General features: G+C 35.5%; 1 protein-coding gene across 4 annotated transcripts in view; it reads left to right on the forward strand.

Annotated features, from left to right (window-relative positions):
* LRRK2 (leucine rich repeat kinase 2) overlaps positions 1–17,249 on the forward strand; it is a 62,099-nt gene that overhangs the window by 29,133 nt on the left and 15,717 nt on the right. For 3 of the 4 annotated variants that reach the window (XM_064702821.1, XM_064702819.1, XM_064702822.1), the window contains 18 exons: positions 514–635; positions 1,386–1,455; positions 1,906–2,126; positions 2,637–2,887; positions 4,038–4,186; positions 4,944–5,037; positions 6,063–6,249; positions 6,633–6,814; positions 7,331–7,560; positions 8,568–8,695; positions 9,721–9,939; positions 12,097–12,298; positions 12,918–13,006; positions 13,580–13,767; positions 14,692–14,846; positions 15,693–15,839; positions 15,993–16,184; positions 16,925–17,071. In XM_064702821.1, the coding sequence (XP_064558891.1) occupies positions 514–635; positions 1,386–1,455; positions 1,906–2,126; positions 2,637–2,887; positions 4,038–4,186; positions 4,944–5,037; positions 6,063–6,249; positions 6,633–6,814; positions 7,331–7,560; positions 8,568–8,695; positions 9,721–9,939; positions 12,097–12,298; positions 12,918–13,006; positions 13,580–13,767; positions 14,692–14,846; positions 15,693–15,839; positions 15,993–16,184; positions 16,925–17,071 (2,973 nt within the window). The remainder of the gene's footprint in view (positions 1–513; positions 636–1,385; positions 1,456–1,905; positions 2,127–2,636; positions 2,888–4,037; positions 4,187–4,943; positions 5,038–6,062; positions 6,250–6,632; positions 6,815–7,330; positions 7,561–8,567; positions 8,696–9,720; positions 9,940–12,096; positions 12,299–12,917; positions 13,007–13,579; positions 13,768–14,691; positions 14,847–15,692; positions 15,840–15,992; positions 16,185–16,924; positions 17,072–17,249) is intronic. The other variant, XM_064702820.1, reaches the window with a different exon arrangement.

Below are 17,249 nucleotides of genomic sequence, written 5' to 3' on the forward strand. Positions count from 1 at the left end.
TAAAAGTAGCTTTGGGAGTTTTAAAAGTAGCTTTGAGAAGAGGAACAATGAAATATCTCCAGATAATGACACCAAATGTCTCCTGAATCACCAAATCCTGAGTGGCATTTGATGTTTCATTCTCAATAAAAGTGGGAGTGCAAATTTATCTATTGAAATACAACTCTTTTCAATTTAAAAAGTTATTTACACTGAAGTAGCAGAAACATGTGCTATGAAACATGCATAATAAACCCAACCCAATGGAAATTTTGTATCATAAATTATCAGTGCAGGTCCTGCAATCACCTGCCGGTCTTACTTGAAGAATGTCAAGTGAGTCTGGCCCCTCTGCTCTAAAACACACAGACAACTTTCTTGGCCTGTTGCACACAGAATTGGCCAGTGAGATCCTGCCAGTATTGATGATTTTGAAATGCATCTCTTCTTTGTATGTCAGAACTATAGTACAGTTGAATTCTGAGCCTCATCTTTAAATACATTTTCTTACCTATTTCTGTTCTTGTGTTCAAGGAAGTGAAGGCTTACTTTTTACAAAAAAGAAGTCCAATTCCATTGCAGTTGCTGATTTATATTGTAGGGAAATGGCATGTCAGAGAGGTTCTCCTACTTTGATGCGACATTCCTACTCTGTGGTAAGTCAGATCCCTGCTCATTCCAGGTTTTTAAGTCCATCTACATAGCCTGCCCCAAAATTGTTAATAATCAAGTGGTAGGAAAGGTCATGTAACCATATGGGCTTTGTCTCACTGTTGCCATTCAGTGTTTCCTTCTGCTGTGGTGCACTGTGTGGATGAGTTTGTCAGCAAAAATTTATGATCATTAATGAGTAGACACCCTTTTGAAGTGTTCAGATTTCCAGTGTGGTGTTCAAATGGAAATACAAAGATCATGGGCCCAGTCACAAAAAGTTAACTTCCCCTTAGTGAAGCTGATCTTCAGTAATGATCAATAGAGAGACACTGATTCTCTAAGGAGACATAAGAGGACAAATTGGTGGAATAGAGGTCAGGTTCATTTGGAAGGACCTTGTCTCTTTCCATTGTCTGTAAAGGGAAACTGGAGGGACTGGCTTTCCTAGAGAAAGTTATGTTCTGTCATACTCTGCTCCATTCTATTACTGCACCCTAGTGAAAGTCATTCTGGGTTGCCAGAAATGCACGACTTCCATTGCACTTTAAATCTACCATCCTTTCATATTTCATGGATAAATATATTTTTTAAAGATGTGACCTGTTGTTATTTTGAGTTCAAGTGTATGGTTTTTTTGTGTTCTCCCTATAAGCTCTGATAAAAAGAAATCACAATAAAAAGAGTTTTATTGAATTTGGATGGTTTCAGAACATTTATATGTTCCTAAATGCTTTTTCTCTTGGATTTTGCAGGGACCTGGCTCAGATTATGAACCATTAATGAAACAAAGACGAAAATTCTTGCTCTCAGATGAATCCCCCAGTAAGTAAACTGTACAATTATATAACAGATTTTGCAGTCTTAATGCTTTCACAAGCATAGCATGCAAAGATTGAGACACATTATGTATTTGTTTAGGAGGAGGATACATTTTGGAAATACTACAGTAAAGTACAAATGATGCATATATAGAGATTTTTATTTCTTGGACTCCACAAATAATTTATGTAGGCAATAAAATTTAATGAGTGCCCTTATTAACTTTCAAAAGCTCCTTCTGTTGTGCAGTGCATTAACATCCACTTCTTCCCCTTCCCTACTGTCTTATAAATTTCTGTGTCTTAATAGAATTCTTCATGGATCTGAATGTTAACCAATATCCAAACATTCACTCTCTTCTGCATCTTTAGATCCCAAGCTAAATGATTGTAATTTTACCTAAGTGATAGTGATAAATTAAATAATGGTATTTTCACATTTTTGTTTTAATAGAAGGCATCTCAAAATTGTCATCACATATGAGATCATCAGACAGTCTTTCTTCATTGATCTCAGAGAAAGAGTATATTAAATCACTAGATCTTTCATCAAATGAGCTGGAGAACATTGATGCCATCAGCCAGAACAGCTGCTTAATAAGTCATCTGGAACACCTTGAGAAACTGGAGCTCCACCAAAATGCTCTTATAAACATTCCAGAACAACTGTGTGAAGTAATTCTGCATAATTTTATGTAACACTAGTTGAAATTAGTTAAAATAAAGTGTTGATATCTAATAATGTAATCCATATATATTGTAATAATGTATCCATAGCAATATTACTCAAGAACATGACTCCTACATTTACTCAACTTTCATTCAGTGGATTCATCTTCATTAGGAAAAAAAGTGTTTTCATGGGATTGTTTAAAGTAATTTACTGCAGAGAACTGCTTTAAGATGTGTGATACTGAGTAGCATAATAATGGCAATGGAACTGCAGGCAATTAATATCTTAAATTTAATAAATGGAGCTAATTGTTTTTGAATAATGCTCTATACTTTATTTTTTTGTAGAAATATTATAGGTTACTTTGGTATGATCGCTATTTTCTCCTACTTTTACATAGTGAGATAAATATAAATAAATGAATCATTTGTATAAAAATATAACTCAATTGCAAACATATAAATTCATCTTTTCTTTTAACTTTTTTCAAACAAATGATCCTTTTCTTTCAGAACTTGAAATGCCTGACTTACCTGGACTTGCACAGTAACCGATTCACGGCTTTCCCGCCGTACTTACTGAGGATGAATTGTATCTCAAACCTCGACATCTCACGAAATGACATCGGCCCTTCCTTTGCTCTGGATCCCAACCTCAGATGTCCAACTCTAAAGCAACTCAACCTTTCATACAATCAGCTGGTGTGCACTCCTGAATTTCTTACAAGTGTTGCTGAAAATCTGGAACAGCTCTCGCTGGAAGGGTGAGTAGCATGAGTAAATGGACTGCAGCATAATAAACATAATAGGAAATAATAGGTTTGTCATGCATAATGATGACTCTTTATACCATGTAAAGAAAGGATTGTTTAGTCACCGGTGGAGCACTGCCATTGTCTTCCAAATGTGTAAATTGCTACAGTTTCTGTAGTTGGATTGCAAAGTACAAGGTATGGGAATGACTTTGGACCTTGTTGGAATCTAGATTCTGTTGGAATCTGATGAAACAGCATTGCTGTTCCATTACCATACTAAATAAGTTGTAGTTCAGTTTCTTTCTGCTCCACCCCATTAATCCACAGGGCTGTGTAGTCTGACATATTCAATTAGGTTTTCTGTATACACAGTACAGTTTCCACGGTATTTCATATGCATAAAAGCTTTTCTGGAAGTCGTAGTAGTAATGTAATTTTAGGTATTGGTATGGATATGTTTTAAGCCACAGAAACAGGTTAAAACATGTAGCTTTTTGTTTGCCAGCACTTATTATCATATTTCTTAGTGAGGTAATTCATACCCATGTGGAATTCTTAAGAATGCGATTGGTGATAGCTCTGTAAACTGCAGAGGCTGTCTCATTCATTTCCTACAGTTCATGCTAAATCAGATGGTGAACTTTGTTAGTAATACTACCCTGGCATAACAGTGGATGGATCTTTTATCTCTGTATTTTCGGGATCTTTCGCTTCCTCTTTCTAGTGTTTTTCTCCCTAGACTACATTGTGTAAAATTATGTACTCATCCTGAATTGCATTCCATACAGGAAGTTTTTTTTAATTTTGTAGGTTGTTAGTATTCTGTAATATTGCAAGCAGATACTTTTAGTACACAGAACCTCTCACAAATGCAGCAGTCCTCTTTGCATGGGATTGAGCTCCAGTATGTAATCAGAAAATTAAACCTTGCAATACATTTTGACACTTGATCTCCAAATTAATTAAACTGATTTTAATACCAGTCATGTTATTCCATGCTGACACATGTTCTAGTGGTTTTGCTGACTGGTTAGTCTTTATCTATATAAAGTCTTCTTTTTGCTTTACTGGTGTAAGGATGATTTTGTCAGATCAACACTACTTTCACCTTTTACCTAATAGTTTCTAAATGGATTGTTTTTTCTTGTTGTTCCCACAGAAACAAGATTTCATGCTTATGTTCACCCCTATGCTTGAAAGACCTGAAAATTTTAAACATTAGTAAGAACAGTATTTCATCCCTTGCTGAGAATGTCTTCATGGGCTGTACAAAACTGGAGCAGTTCAATGCCAGGATGAATGTTCTTGGTAAGTATCTGTTAAAATAGGGTTCACCTTCTAGAAATTATTCCAAGTCACAAAATTCCTCTGCCCATCAACATTTGGAGTCTTGGAAGGACAGAAAAGAGTAAAACAAATACTAGTCCTTGTTTATAGAGTTTCCTAAGCATCAGCTTGTGATCACTGAAGCCTAGAGCATGCTTCCAGTCATTTGATCTGACTCACCCAACTCCTCTTGTTCCTGCGTTTGGAGTGGATGCTGTAAAAATTGCTGAATGCACTTGAGATTGTACACACTGCTGAGGAAGGTTCAAGGAAGAGAAAATCATTGAGATTTAGCTTGCAAATCTAGTACTAATGCAAGTTTAATACTGTACTGTAATATATAGATGCATCCTGGTTTGTGTAAACAGCAGTGTGACCCTCAGAACCAGGGCAGGGATTGTCCCTCTGTGCTCAGCGCTGGTGAGGCCACACCTCAAATCCTGTGTTCAGTTTTGTACTTGCAGTACAGTAAAGTACTGCAAGTAAGATTATTTTGGTGTTTAATGCCACCAGGAGATGAAGGATAACAATGTATAATTTGTTAAAAGATGATATGTTAATTAATTTTGGGACTTTAGTTTTTAATAAGCTTTAAGAAAAAGGATTTGAACTCTGCCTTTGGTAGGTGATACCTTTGTATGAAAATGATAGACTGACCTTTTAGTCTGTGTAAACTCCAGTCTTTAAAATAATTTAAACCATTCTCAGAATCATAGGATTAACCCCTTTTTCTCTCTAGAAAAGATACCTGACTTGTCATCCAGCATAACAAGTTTAAAATTATCCCAGAATTGTTTTATTAATGTTCCAGAAGCTATTCTTCTTCTACCACAGTAAGTTACTCTTTTATTCATTGATGTTAATGTCAAGTTCTTGATAAAGAAAATCTGATGACAAAATTGTTTTGCATGGTTTACTGATTTTCAGGGAATCCTCATTCGGTAAATCCAGAACTTGGTAGCTTTTAAACTGAAGACAAATTAGTCACATTTTCTTCATGATTCTGAAAAATTCTGTTCCTCAGATTCAAATTGCTGTTGTTGAAAATATATTCCTTGACAGCTGAAGCTGACAATTCTTTAATTGAGAGTAATAGAATTCTCATATTTCCTTGGAACCAACAATAAAAATATATCAGCAATTTTTTTAGTTCTGCAGACTTTTGCACAAGACTACTGAGATTAGTTTTTCACTTCCTAAATAACATGAGATACTTATTCTCAAAGAAAAACACTTCCTCCAGGAGGAGTTGTGGTAAAGAAACATGTGACATTTATTTTGCCATACGTTCAAAGCATTGCTTATGTGAAAATTGGACTTTTGCTTTTTTTATAAAAGTTGCTGACCTTAACAGATCACTAGAATGAGATTGTGGAGGGAGTGCTTGGAAGGGGTGATCCAATAGGTGTGGGGAGATGAGAGTGCTGATGGCACCATAGAGAGAGCAGATCCACAGAATGGGAATTTATATTAATGAAATTACCATGATATTGCACAATTTCAGCATGCTGACATTCATTGCTGCAGATTTAATGGATGTGTTGAAAAAATGCAGTTTTCAGGTTCTACATCTCACAGCTCAAACAAATCAGGAAGGTGTTGCATGCAATTTTGTGTGCTTCATGTTTCATAGCAACATAAACTTGTCCAATAGGTCTAGGTGAACTATGTCATTTCTGCACATACATGTATTTGCATACAATTATATCTACTTTATTTGGATTTCAGTCAGAAAACCATCTCTTCTGATAGCTAATCCACTTGTTTATTAAAAATTAATATAGCTTTGGTTTCAACTAATCTGGGTTTTATTTTTTTCATTTGCTAACTTCTCTCTTTTTTATTTTCATGCTTTTAGTTTGAGATCAGTAGATTTAAGCCAAAACAAGATCACAAGCCTGCCTGGACCGATGCACTGGAAATCACTAAATTTAAGGGAGCTGTTATTTAATCATAATCAAATAGATGTCTTGGACTTGAGTGAAAAGGCATGTGCATGGTCTAGGCTAGAAAAGCTACACCTCTCCCACAACAAGTTAAAGGAGGTAAAGTGTAAGATTCTGCTTCAAGAAAATTTAATTGCTTTTCAGTTAAATGCAGTTTTTCAATGTTAATTTGATTTTCGTGTCACCTCTCATACAATTGCATTGTGTTAGTGAAGTGTTATGTAAGTGCAAATATTTCCTTCCTCTGTGAAGGAAAATTGCTATATGCTATTCAGCTTTTCTGCCTGGAATGTGTCATATACTCAGTTTGTATACTGAATTACTTATAAGGTCTTTTCTCTCTTACTGTGAGATATTAGGCCTGTTTATTACAAGAAATGAACTACAGCAGTAAAAATAATACCTAGCTCTGTTAAATAATTAATGTATTCATGTTCCTAAATTTTTTTATTTAATTGCCCATTAAATGTTCTTTTATTTAGATTCCTCCTCAGATTGGCTTCCTAGAGAACTTGACTTCTCTGGATGTAAGTCATAATCCTGATTTGAGATTCTTTCCTGATGAAATGGGAAGACTGTCCAAAGTCTGGGATCTTCCTTTGGAAGGACTCCATCTTAATTTAGACTTCAAGCATGTGGGATGCAAAGCCAGAGACATTATCAGGTTTGTTGCCCTGTTGTTCTTGAATATTCCTGGTTTGCTTTCTTGGGATTTGCAGTAAGCACTGAGGAAATTCCATGCTGGTTTGTAAAGACATGCTGGTTTTTCATATGAAATCCAGCCTGCTGTTGTGTGGGAGGTTATGATAACAACACACACAGATAACAGAGTGGTTTAGACTATACTATTATTACCTCTTGAATTTGATGCTTCCACAAACTGTGCAATACGTGATGCTTACCAATTATTTGTAATATGTTTATTGTGTTCTCCAGTTCCTCTGTGCACTGCACAGAGCACAATTTTGGGATAATTACAAAGCAAAAAAAGACATATTCTGAATTAAACTTTAGCTTTCAAATCAGAAATTAGAGTAGACAGTTAAAAGAACAGTAATATCAAACAGATACTAAAAATGTGAAGAAAATTGTATGGTTCTAGATTTTTCTTTGTTCTTGAGTTCTGTTCATCTTTTTCTTTGTTATACACTTCTGTGAGTTTGCAAACTTTTTCTACCAGATTTCTTCAGCAGCGACTGAAGAAGGCAGTGCCTTACAACAGAATGAAGCTCATGATTGTTGGGAACACTGGCAGTGGGAAAACCACCCTGCTGCAACAGCTCATGAGAAGCAAACGAACAGAACTGGGCTCTCCAAAAGCTACAGTAGGCATTGATGTGAAAGACTGGATCATTCAAGGGAAAGGCAAAATGAAGAAGGAGCTTATATTAAATGTGTGGGACTTTGGAGGTATTTCCTGAGTTTATTTTCCTTTCCTATTGTCTTTTCTAACATTTTAATGCATTAATTATTCTTAGAGTCAGCCTGTGGTGATTCAGACTGGGGACATTAGAATCACAAACGTACACCCAAAGTCCAATGACCACTTATAAATTAGAGGATTCTGTAAATTAGCAGCTAATCCCTCAAATTTAATATAAAGCCTCAGGAATTTCTTATCGCCAAATGTTGTTTGACCACTCATTTCAACTATAATACTTAGAATAATCATTTCAGAATAGTAAGAAACTGCTTGGAATCACCAGAGGAATCTTTCATTAAACTGTTTCTCCATTTTGTAGTCCAGGTCTCTGTAGGCTCTGCAATATCACAAGTTTGCAAGGTCACAGACAACAAAGCACTTAGGATGAGTTTTTGAGCCTTGTGTTTCTGGAAACCTTTCTAAGTTTGGGGGAGTAAAGAAGTACTTCTACAATCCAGGGATGTTTGAGGCTATAGAAAAGTTATTTTTAAACAGATGTCTGTCATCATTTAAATACTATCTATCTATAAAGGTCTATCACAATGCATAAGCACAGATCAGTGCCATTCAAGCTGGATGTCCAGCTTTAGTTGTAATTTTCAGTGCTTTATTATGTGAAGTTGCTGAAAGTATAGGAGAAAGGAAAGGAAGAAAGTAAAGGGAAAGGAAAGAGTGAGGGAGAAATTCAGTGTTGAGGTTTTAAAAGAATCACAACCTTTTAAGTTGTCCACGCAGCAACCATGTTTATCCAGTTAAATCTTACATTGATATAAAACCAGTGTGTTTAAACATTACACTTCAATCTGTGAGCTACCACAGAGTGCCTTCCTAAAATTTGTAGTTTTTATGGTTTCCTGTCAATTTATATAAAGTTCTGCAAACATTAATTTCACTTCTGAACTCGTGGTCTGGGGACATGTGTTCCTCTGCCTTTTTGTGACCTGCAGATGTTCAGTCAAGGAAGTACTAAACAATGGAAATTTTTGATCATTAGGACAAGAGGAGTTCTACAGTACCCATCCTCATTTCATGACCCAGAGGGCTTTGTATCTTGCTGTTTATGATCTCAGCAAAGGACAAGCAGAGGTGGATGCTATGAAGCCATGGCTTTTTAACATCAAGGTAAGACTTAAAGAATGGAATTCTCCTTTCCAGGGAGCTGTAGGTGAACGGCACATTAACCATAAATATTTATATAGGGGAAGAAGAAAAAAAATAGTTCAAAAAGTAAGAACAGTAATATTAAACAAGAGCTGAAATACATCGTGTATTGGATATGACAGTAATTTTAGACATAAAAAGACATGATCAGCACCATTTTGGACTTAAAATGTACGAAGTGATTAGCAAAAGAATAGTTTGCATATTCTGGAAATATTTTAAATTTACTGATAAAAATAAGAAAGGAATAGTATTAAAGAAATAATGAGTTAAACTTCATTTTTCTTTTACACCATTATAAACTTTGGGGAAATCAGAATTAGACTAATTTAAAACTCATAGATACAGGTCTGAAACCATGCTATTAAGTGTATGCTTAGTATCCTATTATTAATAGGAATTAATCCAGAACTATGGTAGCAGATTGACCTGAGAACCTGCCATGTATTTGTCATTTTTTTATAAGTGTTTGTCTCCATTTTTGGAGCCATTCCATGGTGAGTGAGCATTACTTGTCTTTTCTTTTATAGGATGCTTAGCCATGACTGGGCAATACACTCACATAAAGAGTTTCTTTACTGTTCCTGTTAATGAACTTGTCTTTTCCACTCTTTTCACCTTGGGCAGTGATACAGGACACAGCAGTCAGTTTAGTGTTGATGAAAATCACTTCTGATGTGCTCTCCTTTGCTGTGCAGTACCTGCTGATGTTTCCCTGCTGCCCTGTTCCAAAGACAGCTAGCAAAATACCATTTCTTTCTATTCCATTTTGAGTCCCTCTATTTTACTGCCAACAGTGTTAATCTGCAAAGAATGAAATACAGATGTACACTCCTTCCTTTTGGAACAAGCTAATTTTTTAATATTTCTCTTTTGAAATAGCTCTCTGAATGTTTGACTAAATTGCTCACATTTTATGTGAATATAAAACTCTAAAAATCAACCTTTGCTGTTGAGTTAATAAATAGCATGGATCTCACTATCAGGCTCGAGCATCAACATCCCCTGTGATTCTTGTTGGCACTCATCTGGATGTTTCTGATGAAATGCAACGTAAGGTCTGCATGAGTAAAATCACCAGAGAGCTGCTGAACAAGCGGGGCTTCCCAGCAATCCAGGATTACCACTTTGTCAATGCCACAGAAGAATCTGATTCCATCATCAGACTTAGGAAAATCATCATAAAGGAGAGTCTTCACTTCAAGGTGAGATACATACTGTTGTTGAAAACATCCTTGTTTTACTTAAGTGAATGCATTTTTGAATATTAATGCATAATTAAATAAATGACTGTGTGATACCAAAGTCATCTTGCCTTCTATAAAATAATAGCACAGCAAAATAATGAAGGAAATTCACCAGGTTTGTTTTAATTAGATTTTCTTCCCAAAAATTCAACTTAGTAAAATACCAGCCAAGTTCTGTTTTCAAGCACTACGGCCATAAATCAAGTATTCAATGAAAAACAAGCCATCTTTGTCTTACAAAGAATTTTAATTAAAACCTTGATTTCTTGGGCAGCATCATGTAATTACAGTAAGTATTGCAAGATTTCAGGGGACAGGAAATAGGATGTTGGGGTTTGTGAAAACCAACTGATTTCTCATTTACTGATTTTAGTTTACATAGCGTGAAACTGTTTTTATAAAGAGGAAAGTGAATTAAAGCAGGAAAGGAAGATCCTGTGGACTGAGTGATCCTCCTAGACTGGAATATCTGCACTTGTAATTCTGTCTCCAGAGTCATCCCAATTCATTCCCTGCTCTATCCTTAGCCACAACATGAAGCCCTGAGTGGGAATGAAGAGACCTGGCCAGGCATGGAACTTGTAGAAAGACAGGATCTTGTCTGTAACAAAAGAATGTACTTGTTTTTTTTAATTTATGCAACAACACATTTTTCATTTTTTGTTTATGTCATAGCACATTAAAGAGAAAAGGTGATGTCCTGTGCTACTTAAATCAATGGTCAAGAGCTTCATAAATTGTACCAGAACCCAAATTTCTTTCAAATGACTGCTTGGAAGATTTTGTAGAGCAAATGATGTATTTATAACTGGCCTCACACCAGTGGTGCTACAAATGAGTTATAGTGTACACACCTCTCTTGTTTCTCTCAGGAATTAGCAGCTTAGCCATATCCAAATTCTCTCTAACTTCATTCCACAGTGCAAGGAACAGCTAACCAGTCCTAAATGGCAAGGAGGTGCCCTCTCAAGTGAAATGGGTTAATTCCTCCTCTCATACATCCAGTAGGCATGAATTGAGCTGGTGTTTTTATGTGGCTCTGTGTCTCACCATACTTAGTGAACACCCCAGGGAAGTTCTGTTTTTGGAAAAATGTTGTTCCTTTAATGTCTGCATCTCTTGAGACTATGACTTAAACTGATGTTTAAACTTCTACACAGATGTAAGATGGCCTGAAAGGAGGTAATTACCATAAATTATGTAGGTAATTTGTGAAAGGAATGTTACAAGGCTTCAATCTCTAATCTGCTTAGAGATTAGACCACATTAGTTTAATATTCAGCATTGTCATCAAGTACTCCGGAGTCTTTGAAATTACACAAGGTGCTAATTTCATCTGCACAAGGTACCAATTATATTTTTGACACATCAAAAACATCACAGTACATTGGTGAGAGAAAAATTACAGTTATGAGGCCAGTTTGTAAATATTGGGAAAGTTGTTTCCCATTTCCTCAGAAAAGTTGGTAGATCAGCACGCATGGAGAAAGGAAAACCTGACTGGGTACTAGTGATTGCCAAATACCAAAGGGTGTCTGCAGGAAGGAACAGAAGCTCAGGAAACAGGCACAGGGCACCCACCCATTTGTGTCACTCATGTGGCTAAATTTATTTCATTCTAATTCTCTTGTCCACTGACTGCCAGCAATGGAGACTTTTAATCAAGCTACTACCCTCTTCCCACCCATTTATCTAAATACATGGCTAGAGATTTGCATACTACAAGAAGTATAGGTTTTTATTATTATTTTGTCTATTGCTCTGTATTAACTGAAGACGTATGATATAATCTGCTCATACAGTGAATATTTCCCTTTTACTTTGAACAAAAGTTTCTCTCTGAAATAACATCTTCTGAGAGACCTCATTTATTATTTTTTTGTGTACAAGTAATATGGAAATATTTTCTTCTCTGAGTAGTTATTTATAGGAAGACATTATAATTCTGAAAGAATAATTACATCTACCTTTCAGAAGCCATGTTAGTCAATAAATGAGTGTTCTTGTTCCTTTCTGCTTCTATTGAGTGGACATACACTTTATATCTTAGTTTTATTTTCTTCATTTCACATGAATAAATGAATACATTTAAGATTATTATTCATAATTTTACAGATAAGAGATCAGCCAGTGGTTGGTCAGCTAATTCCTGACAGCTACCTGGAGCTGGAAAAGAGAATTTTGCTGGAACGTAAAAATGTCCCAGTGGAATTTCCTGTAATTGATCAGAAGCGCTTGCTGGAACTGGTACAAGAAGGCCAGCTACAGCTGGATGAAAATGAACTCCCTCATGCAATTCACTTTCTGAATGAATCAGGTAAAATATTCTCTTCTATGTGTGTTTGTTAACATTTTGCTGTAAGTCTGCAGCTGACAGATCTGTACATGATTTTACGTCTTTTCACAAGGTAGCCACACGATGGTAAGCTGAGGTGTCTAAGCTTGGGTAACATCAGTTTGTTAAACCACATTATTGGGAAAGGAATTCCATGATGTGAAGGATCAGCACTGTAACAGTTTATATCTCTTTCTCTCTTTTACCCCTCCTTGAAAACATTCTACTGCTGGTTAGGCAGCATAGTTGCAGAAGAAAGATGCAATTGCTCCAATCACTCAGAATTGTGGTTAGAGAAACATATGTAACAGTTTATCTCAATGCAGTACTGACTTCATAAGATTAAATAATAAACCACACAGATCATAGCAAAAAAGCAAGTCAGATTAAAAATCTAACAAAAATTCTGAAAATAAAGGTAAAGCTGAACTTGATGTGCTTGCACTCTACTGTTCTGAGATACTGACATCAATAAAACTGTATTTATTATTCAAATTCTTTATGTCAAGTCATATAATAAAAACAGCCCAGAGTGGAGTGCTTACTTTGCTTGATATTGATCTTGTGCAATGCATTGCTAATTACAGTATTCTTTGTGCAGGTGTTCTCCTTCATTTCCAAGACCCAGCACTTCAGCTGAGAGATCTGTATTTCGTAGATCCAAAGTGGCTGTGTAAAATCATGGCACAGGTCAGACTGAACACTCTTTGTGTATGCATTTATGGTACATTTTCCCCTGTCTAAAATCACTGTAACTCATCAATGTTCCTTCTTCACCATTTCTTTATTGTTTCATAATCTAGAATTTTCTCAAGGACCACGTTTTTTTACGTTGTTCTTTTCTATTTCTGTTGCTTTCTGGACAACTGTATTGTTGCTTCTCTGTTCTTACATTGTAATGTCCTATATCATTTAAACTGCAACAGACACAAGAATACATGTAGAATAGAAAAACCCCATGGATGCAAGGTAATCCTGCAATATGTTGCCACAGGTTGGGATGAAAGCTGGAACTTTGGGCTAAAGGCTGTAAGAATGGGGAAGAATTTTAATTGTATGCCAGGTACAGATGGCAGAGACAAGTGAGTGGATATGAAGTTGGAATGGGAGAGCAGCAGTCTGACTGCTTAAGTGAGACCATCATTGAAATGTTGATCTAGAAACACTCTCAAAATTTATTATATATATTCATATTTTCTAACCTCTGAAACTTTCATCTAGTTATGAATGTACACCTGAAATTGTTTCACTTTTTTTTAAAAGATTCTGATGGTGAAAGTGGAAGGCTGTTCTAAATACCCTAAGGGAATTGTGAAGCGTTCAGATGTGGAAAAATTCCTTTTGAAGAAGAGCAAATTCCCTAAAATCTATATGTCACAATACTTTAAGCTTCTGGAAAAGTTCCAGATTGCTTTGCCATTAGGAGAGGACCAACTGCTAATCCCAAGCAGGTAAGCAAGGAGCAAAACCCACAAATGACAGCTGTAGAGATAGATCAAAATTGAAACTTCCCATCAGGCTAACTAGTTTCACTGATCATCAGAGCATTTGGTACATGAAAGCATGACAGACTCTTTGTATATTAGTAAATGCTTTCAGAAGAGATATGTTAAACTGATCTTGTAGCAAATAAAGCTTATGTATCAACATGGTGGGTAAATGGAAACTATAAATGACAGAACACTTTATGAGGATAGCACTTCTTTTACAGTTACCATGTTTCAAGACTACAACAAGGAGGTTATAATTTAGCTTCAGAGCACTGTGCCAGCATTACAGATATTTATTGAAGTTTAAAAGATAACAAAACATTTCCATAACTTATTTGCATGAAGTGAGAACCACTCACAAGTTACTCAGAGGCACTACCTCCTTCAAAAATTGTACATACTAAATGTGGTGACAAAAAAGTGTCATGATTTTTAATGTGGTATTTTTGTTTTATGTGAAGCAAATAACTCAGTTTCTGTGCCTCAGTTACAGATTTCCCTAATGTGTTTGGTAATGTTTGTGGTGCCTAGTGGAGAGAGTGTAGCATGGCTGCACTGATTAGGATTTTTATGTCCTTCAAAGCCCTGGCATAGGAAGATTTTATCTGAATATCTTACCTGCCTTATGTATGTCTCAGCTTTTTCTCATATTTGCGTTAAATATCTAACGATCCATTAGCGAGCCACTGTTGGGTTTAAATTGCAGTCAGAACTTCACTTTGACACAAGCAAGCATAATAAACAAACACACTATCTGGTAGCTCCCTGACCATCTGAATCATGCACTCATTAATAAATCATGCATTTTACATTATACATAATATATGTCATAAGCTCAGATATATTACATCATCAAATACTGTCTTAATATTTTTCTTCTTTCAGCTTGTCTGATCACAGACCTGTTATAGAGCTTCCCCACTGTGAAAATTCTGAAATTATCATCAGGCTTTATGAGATGCCATACTTTCCTATGGGATTTTGGTCCAGGCTCATCAACAGGTTGCTTGAGATATCTCCTTACATGCTCTCAGGAAGAGGTACAAATCTTTATCTTCAAAAGCAATAGTGTGCAAGTTTGCCTTCAATGCCAACACCTGCATGTTAAAGCTTTAGTCCCCAACACTGTTTTGCTTTAGCTAAATTCTGAACACTTCACAACTGTAAGAAAAAGACAGTGGTCATTTTTGTAACTTAGAAGTATCCAGGATCAGATAGTGCCTGATCTTGCAGTTATGTGTAAAAGAAAATAAAGGTTTTAAGTGGTCCATTTCTCTCTTTCACATGCTAGGGATAGGGGAAATCCTTATGTTTGCTGCTATTTGATTCCACAAAGAATACAATAAGGGATATGTCTTCCACACAGAAAAACAAACTGTTTTTCTTCAGCTTCATTAATTCTCTCTTTATTTAAGTCTCAAAGCTTTGCTTTTATCAGAAAGAGGGGATATGTCTTCTCTTTTTTCCCAAGAATTCCATGCTTTCATATGGTAATACTCTACAAATATCACTTGTAAATGCCTGATTTCCTAGCATTTTGAGTTTTTTTCTGAGCATCAAATTCCAGTTGCATCCTGCTATTTCATGAGTGTGTGACAGGAAAAATTTAAATCACAGCTTCTTTTCCTATTTTGCCTGAGATACTCTGTATTTGAACCTCAACCTACCTAAGCATTTCTGTAATGCCTCCTAGAACCAAACACAAGTTGACATATATTTAGTTTTTCTGCTGCCTGCAAAGTTGTAGCCTTTATTTTGTTTGTTATTGGGTAAGTATAACCCTACAATCATAGTTATATATTCAAAGTATCATGAATATTCTGAATATTTTTATATTGACATTAATATTAGAGATCAGACTTTTAATCTAATTTTGTGTTTTCTAGAGCGAGCTCTTCGTCCTAACAGAATGTACTGGAGACAAGGCATCTACTTGAACTGGTCTCCTGAGGCTTATTGTCTAGTGGAGTCAGCAGTATTTGACAACAACCCAGACAGTTTTTTGAAAATCACAGCACCTTCTTGCAGAAAAGGTTAATTATTCCTGAACCTGAATTTTGCTCCAGTTTGATTGCAGCTTGACATTTTGGTTTGTTGTGCTTCTGCCTTTGGAATGTAGAGTTTATCTTTGCAATTAGAAGTATGGCAGACTGGGTCTGTAATTCCCCTCTTTTTGTTTCTTAAAGGGTGCATCCTTTTGGGGCAAGTTGTGGATCACATAGATTCTCTTATGGAAGAATGGTTTCCAGGTTTGTTGGAAATTGATGTTTGTGGTGAAGGGGAAACACTGTTGAAGAAATGGGCTCTGTACAGCTTTCAAGATGGTGAAGAACACCAAAAAATACTACTTGATGACTTGCTTAGGAAGGCTGAAGAAGGTATATATTTATGCCAATTGAGGTATATAGAGGTACACTTGTATCTACACAAATACTGTGCAACATCCCCTTTATAACATTTGGTATTTCATGTTATTTTAAAATGTTTCATTTCTGTAAGAAAAAAATACAGTGTAAGTCAAAAGCAGCTTGGGGTTTTTTTATGTCAGAGCTGTCTAGTATATATAAGAATGTTATATGAGACAGATTGAATCTACTCTGTGTAGTTACATAAAAATAGCAATAATGGAAAGAATAATTTTGTCATAATACTGATAATGCAGCTTCAATCTTGGAACTGAATCCAGTAGATAGTAAAACCAATATTTTATCTCTTGGTTGGATCACATAGCACAGTAATTTAAAAGACAATATTCAGTATGGCATTCTGCATACTGACAGCATTCTTTCTTTTTACAGACAGAAAATTATTAGTCTTGGTTAGTGTTAGGTTGTAGCCATTTTTTTCACATTTGATAGGTACATATATAGAACCTTGAAAATACTTAAACGTGGAAGAGCCAAGATTTTGAATGGCAAACTTAATTAGTATGTATGTCTGTGTGCAGGCATATGCATATATATATATATACATATAAGTATATATATAAGCACATATATTAATCTTATTTTAGGTACATTGATCTTATGCATTCTAAAAGGTCCTCATGCCTTTCAGTGCTTTTTCACTGATACCTTTCTTTTTCTTTCTTTTTAATTTTCTCTTTTGTTTTTCTTAGGTGACCTTTTGGTAAATCCAGATCAACCAAGACAGACCATTCCAATTGCTCAGATTGCTCCTGACCTGATACTGGCTGATTTGCCTAGAAATATTATGTTGAACAATGATGACCTGGAATTTGATGAAGCTCCTGAATTTCTCTTGGGTAAGCATTATTTTGTAGGGTGTGGGTTTTTTATGGAGATTATGTAAACAAATCTATTTAAATCAGTTCTGCAACATATGAAAAGCATTTTAGATATTTATTTTCTGAAGAAATGTATTATTTTAAAGTATTCTGAATTTCAGGTTATTGAGTATTGAATTTTCCATTAATTTGTGCA

The sequence above is a fragment of the Zonotrichia leucophrys genome, chromosome 1A (assembly GCF_028769735.1).
Source record: "Zonotrichia leucophrys gambelii isolate GWCS_2022_RI chromosome 1A, RI_Zleu_2.0, whole genome shotgun sequence".
In the NCBI taxonomy this organism is placed as follows: Eukaryota; Metazoa; Chordata; class Aves; order Passeriformes; family Passerellidae; genus Zonotrichia; species Zonotrichia leucophrys.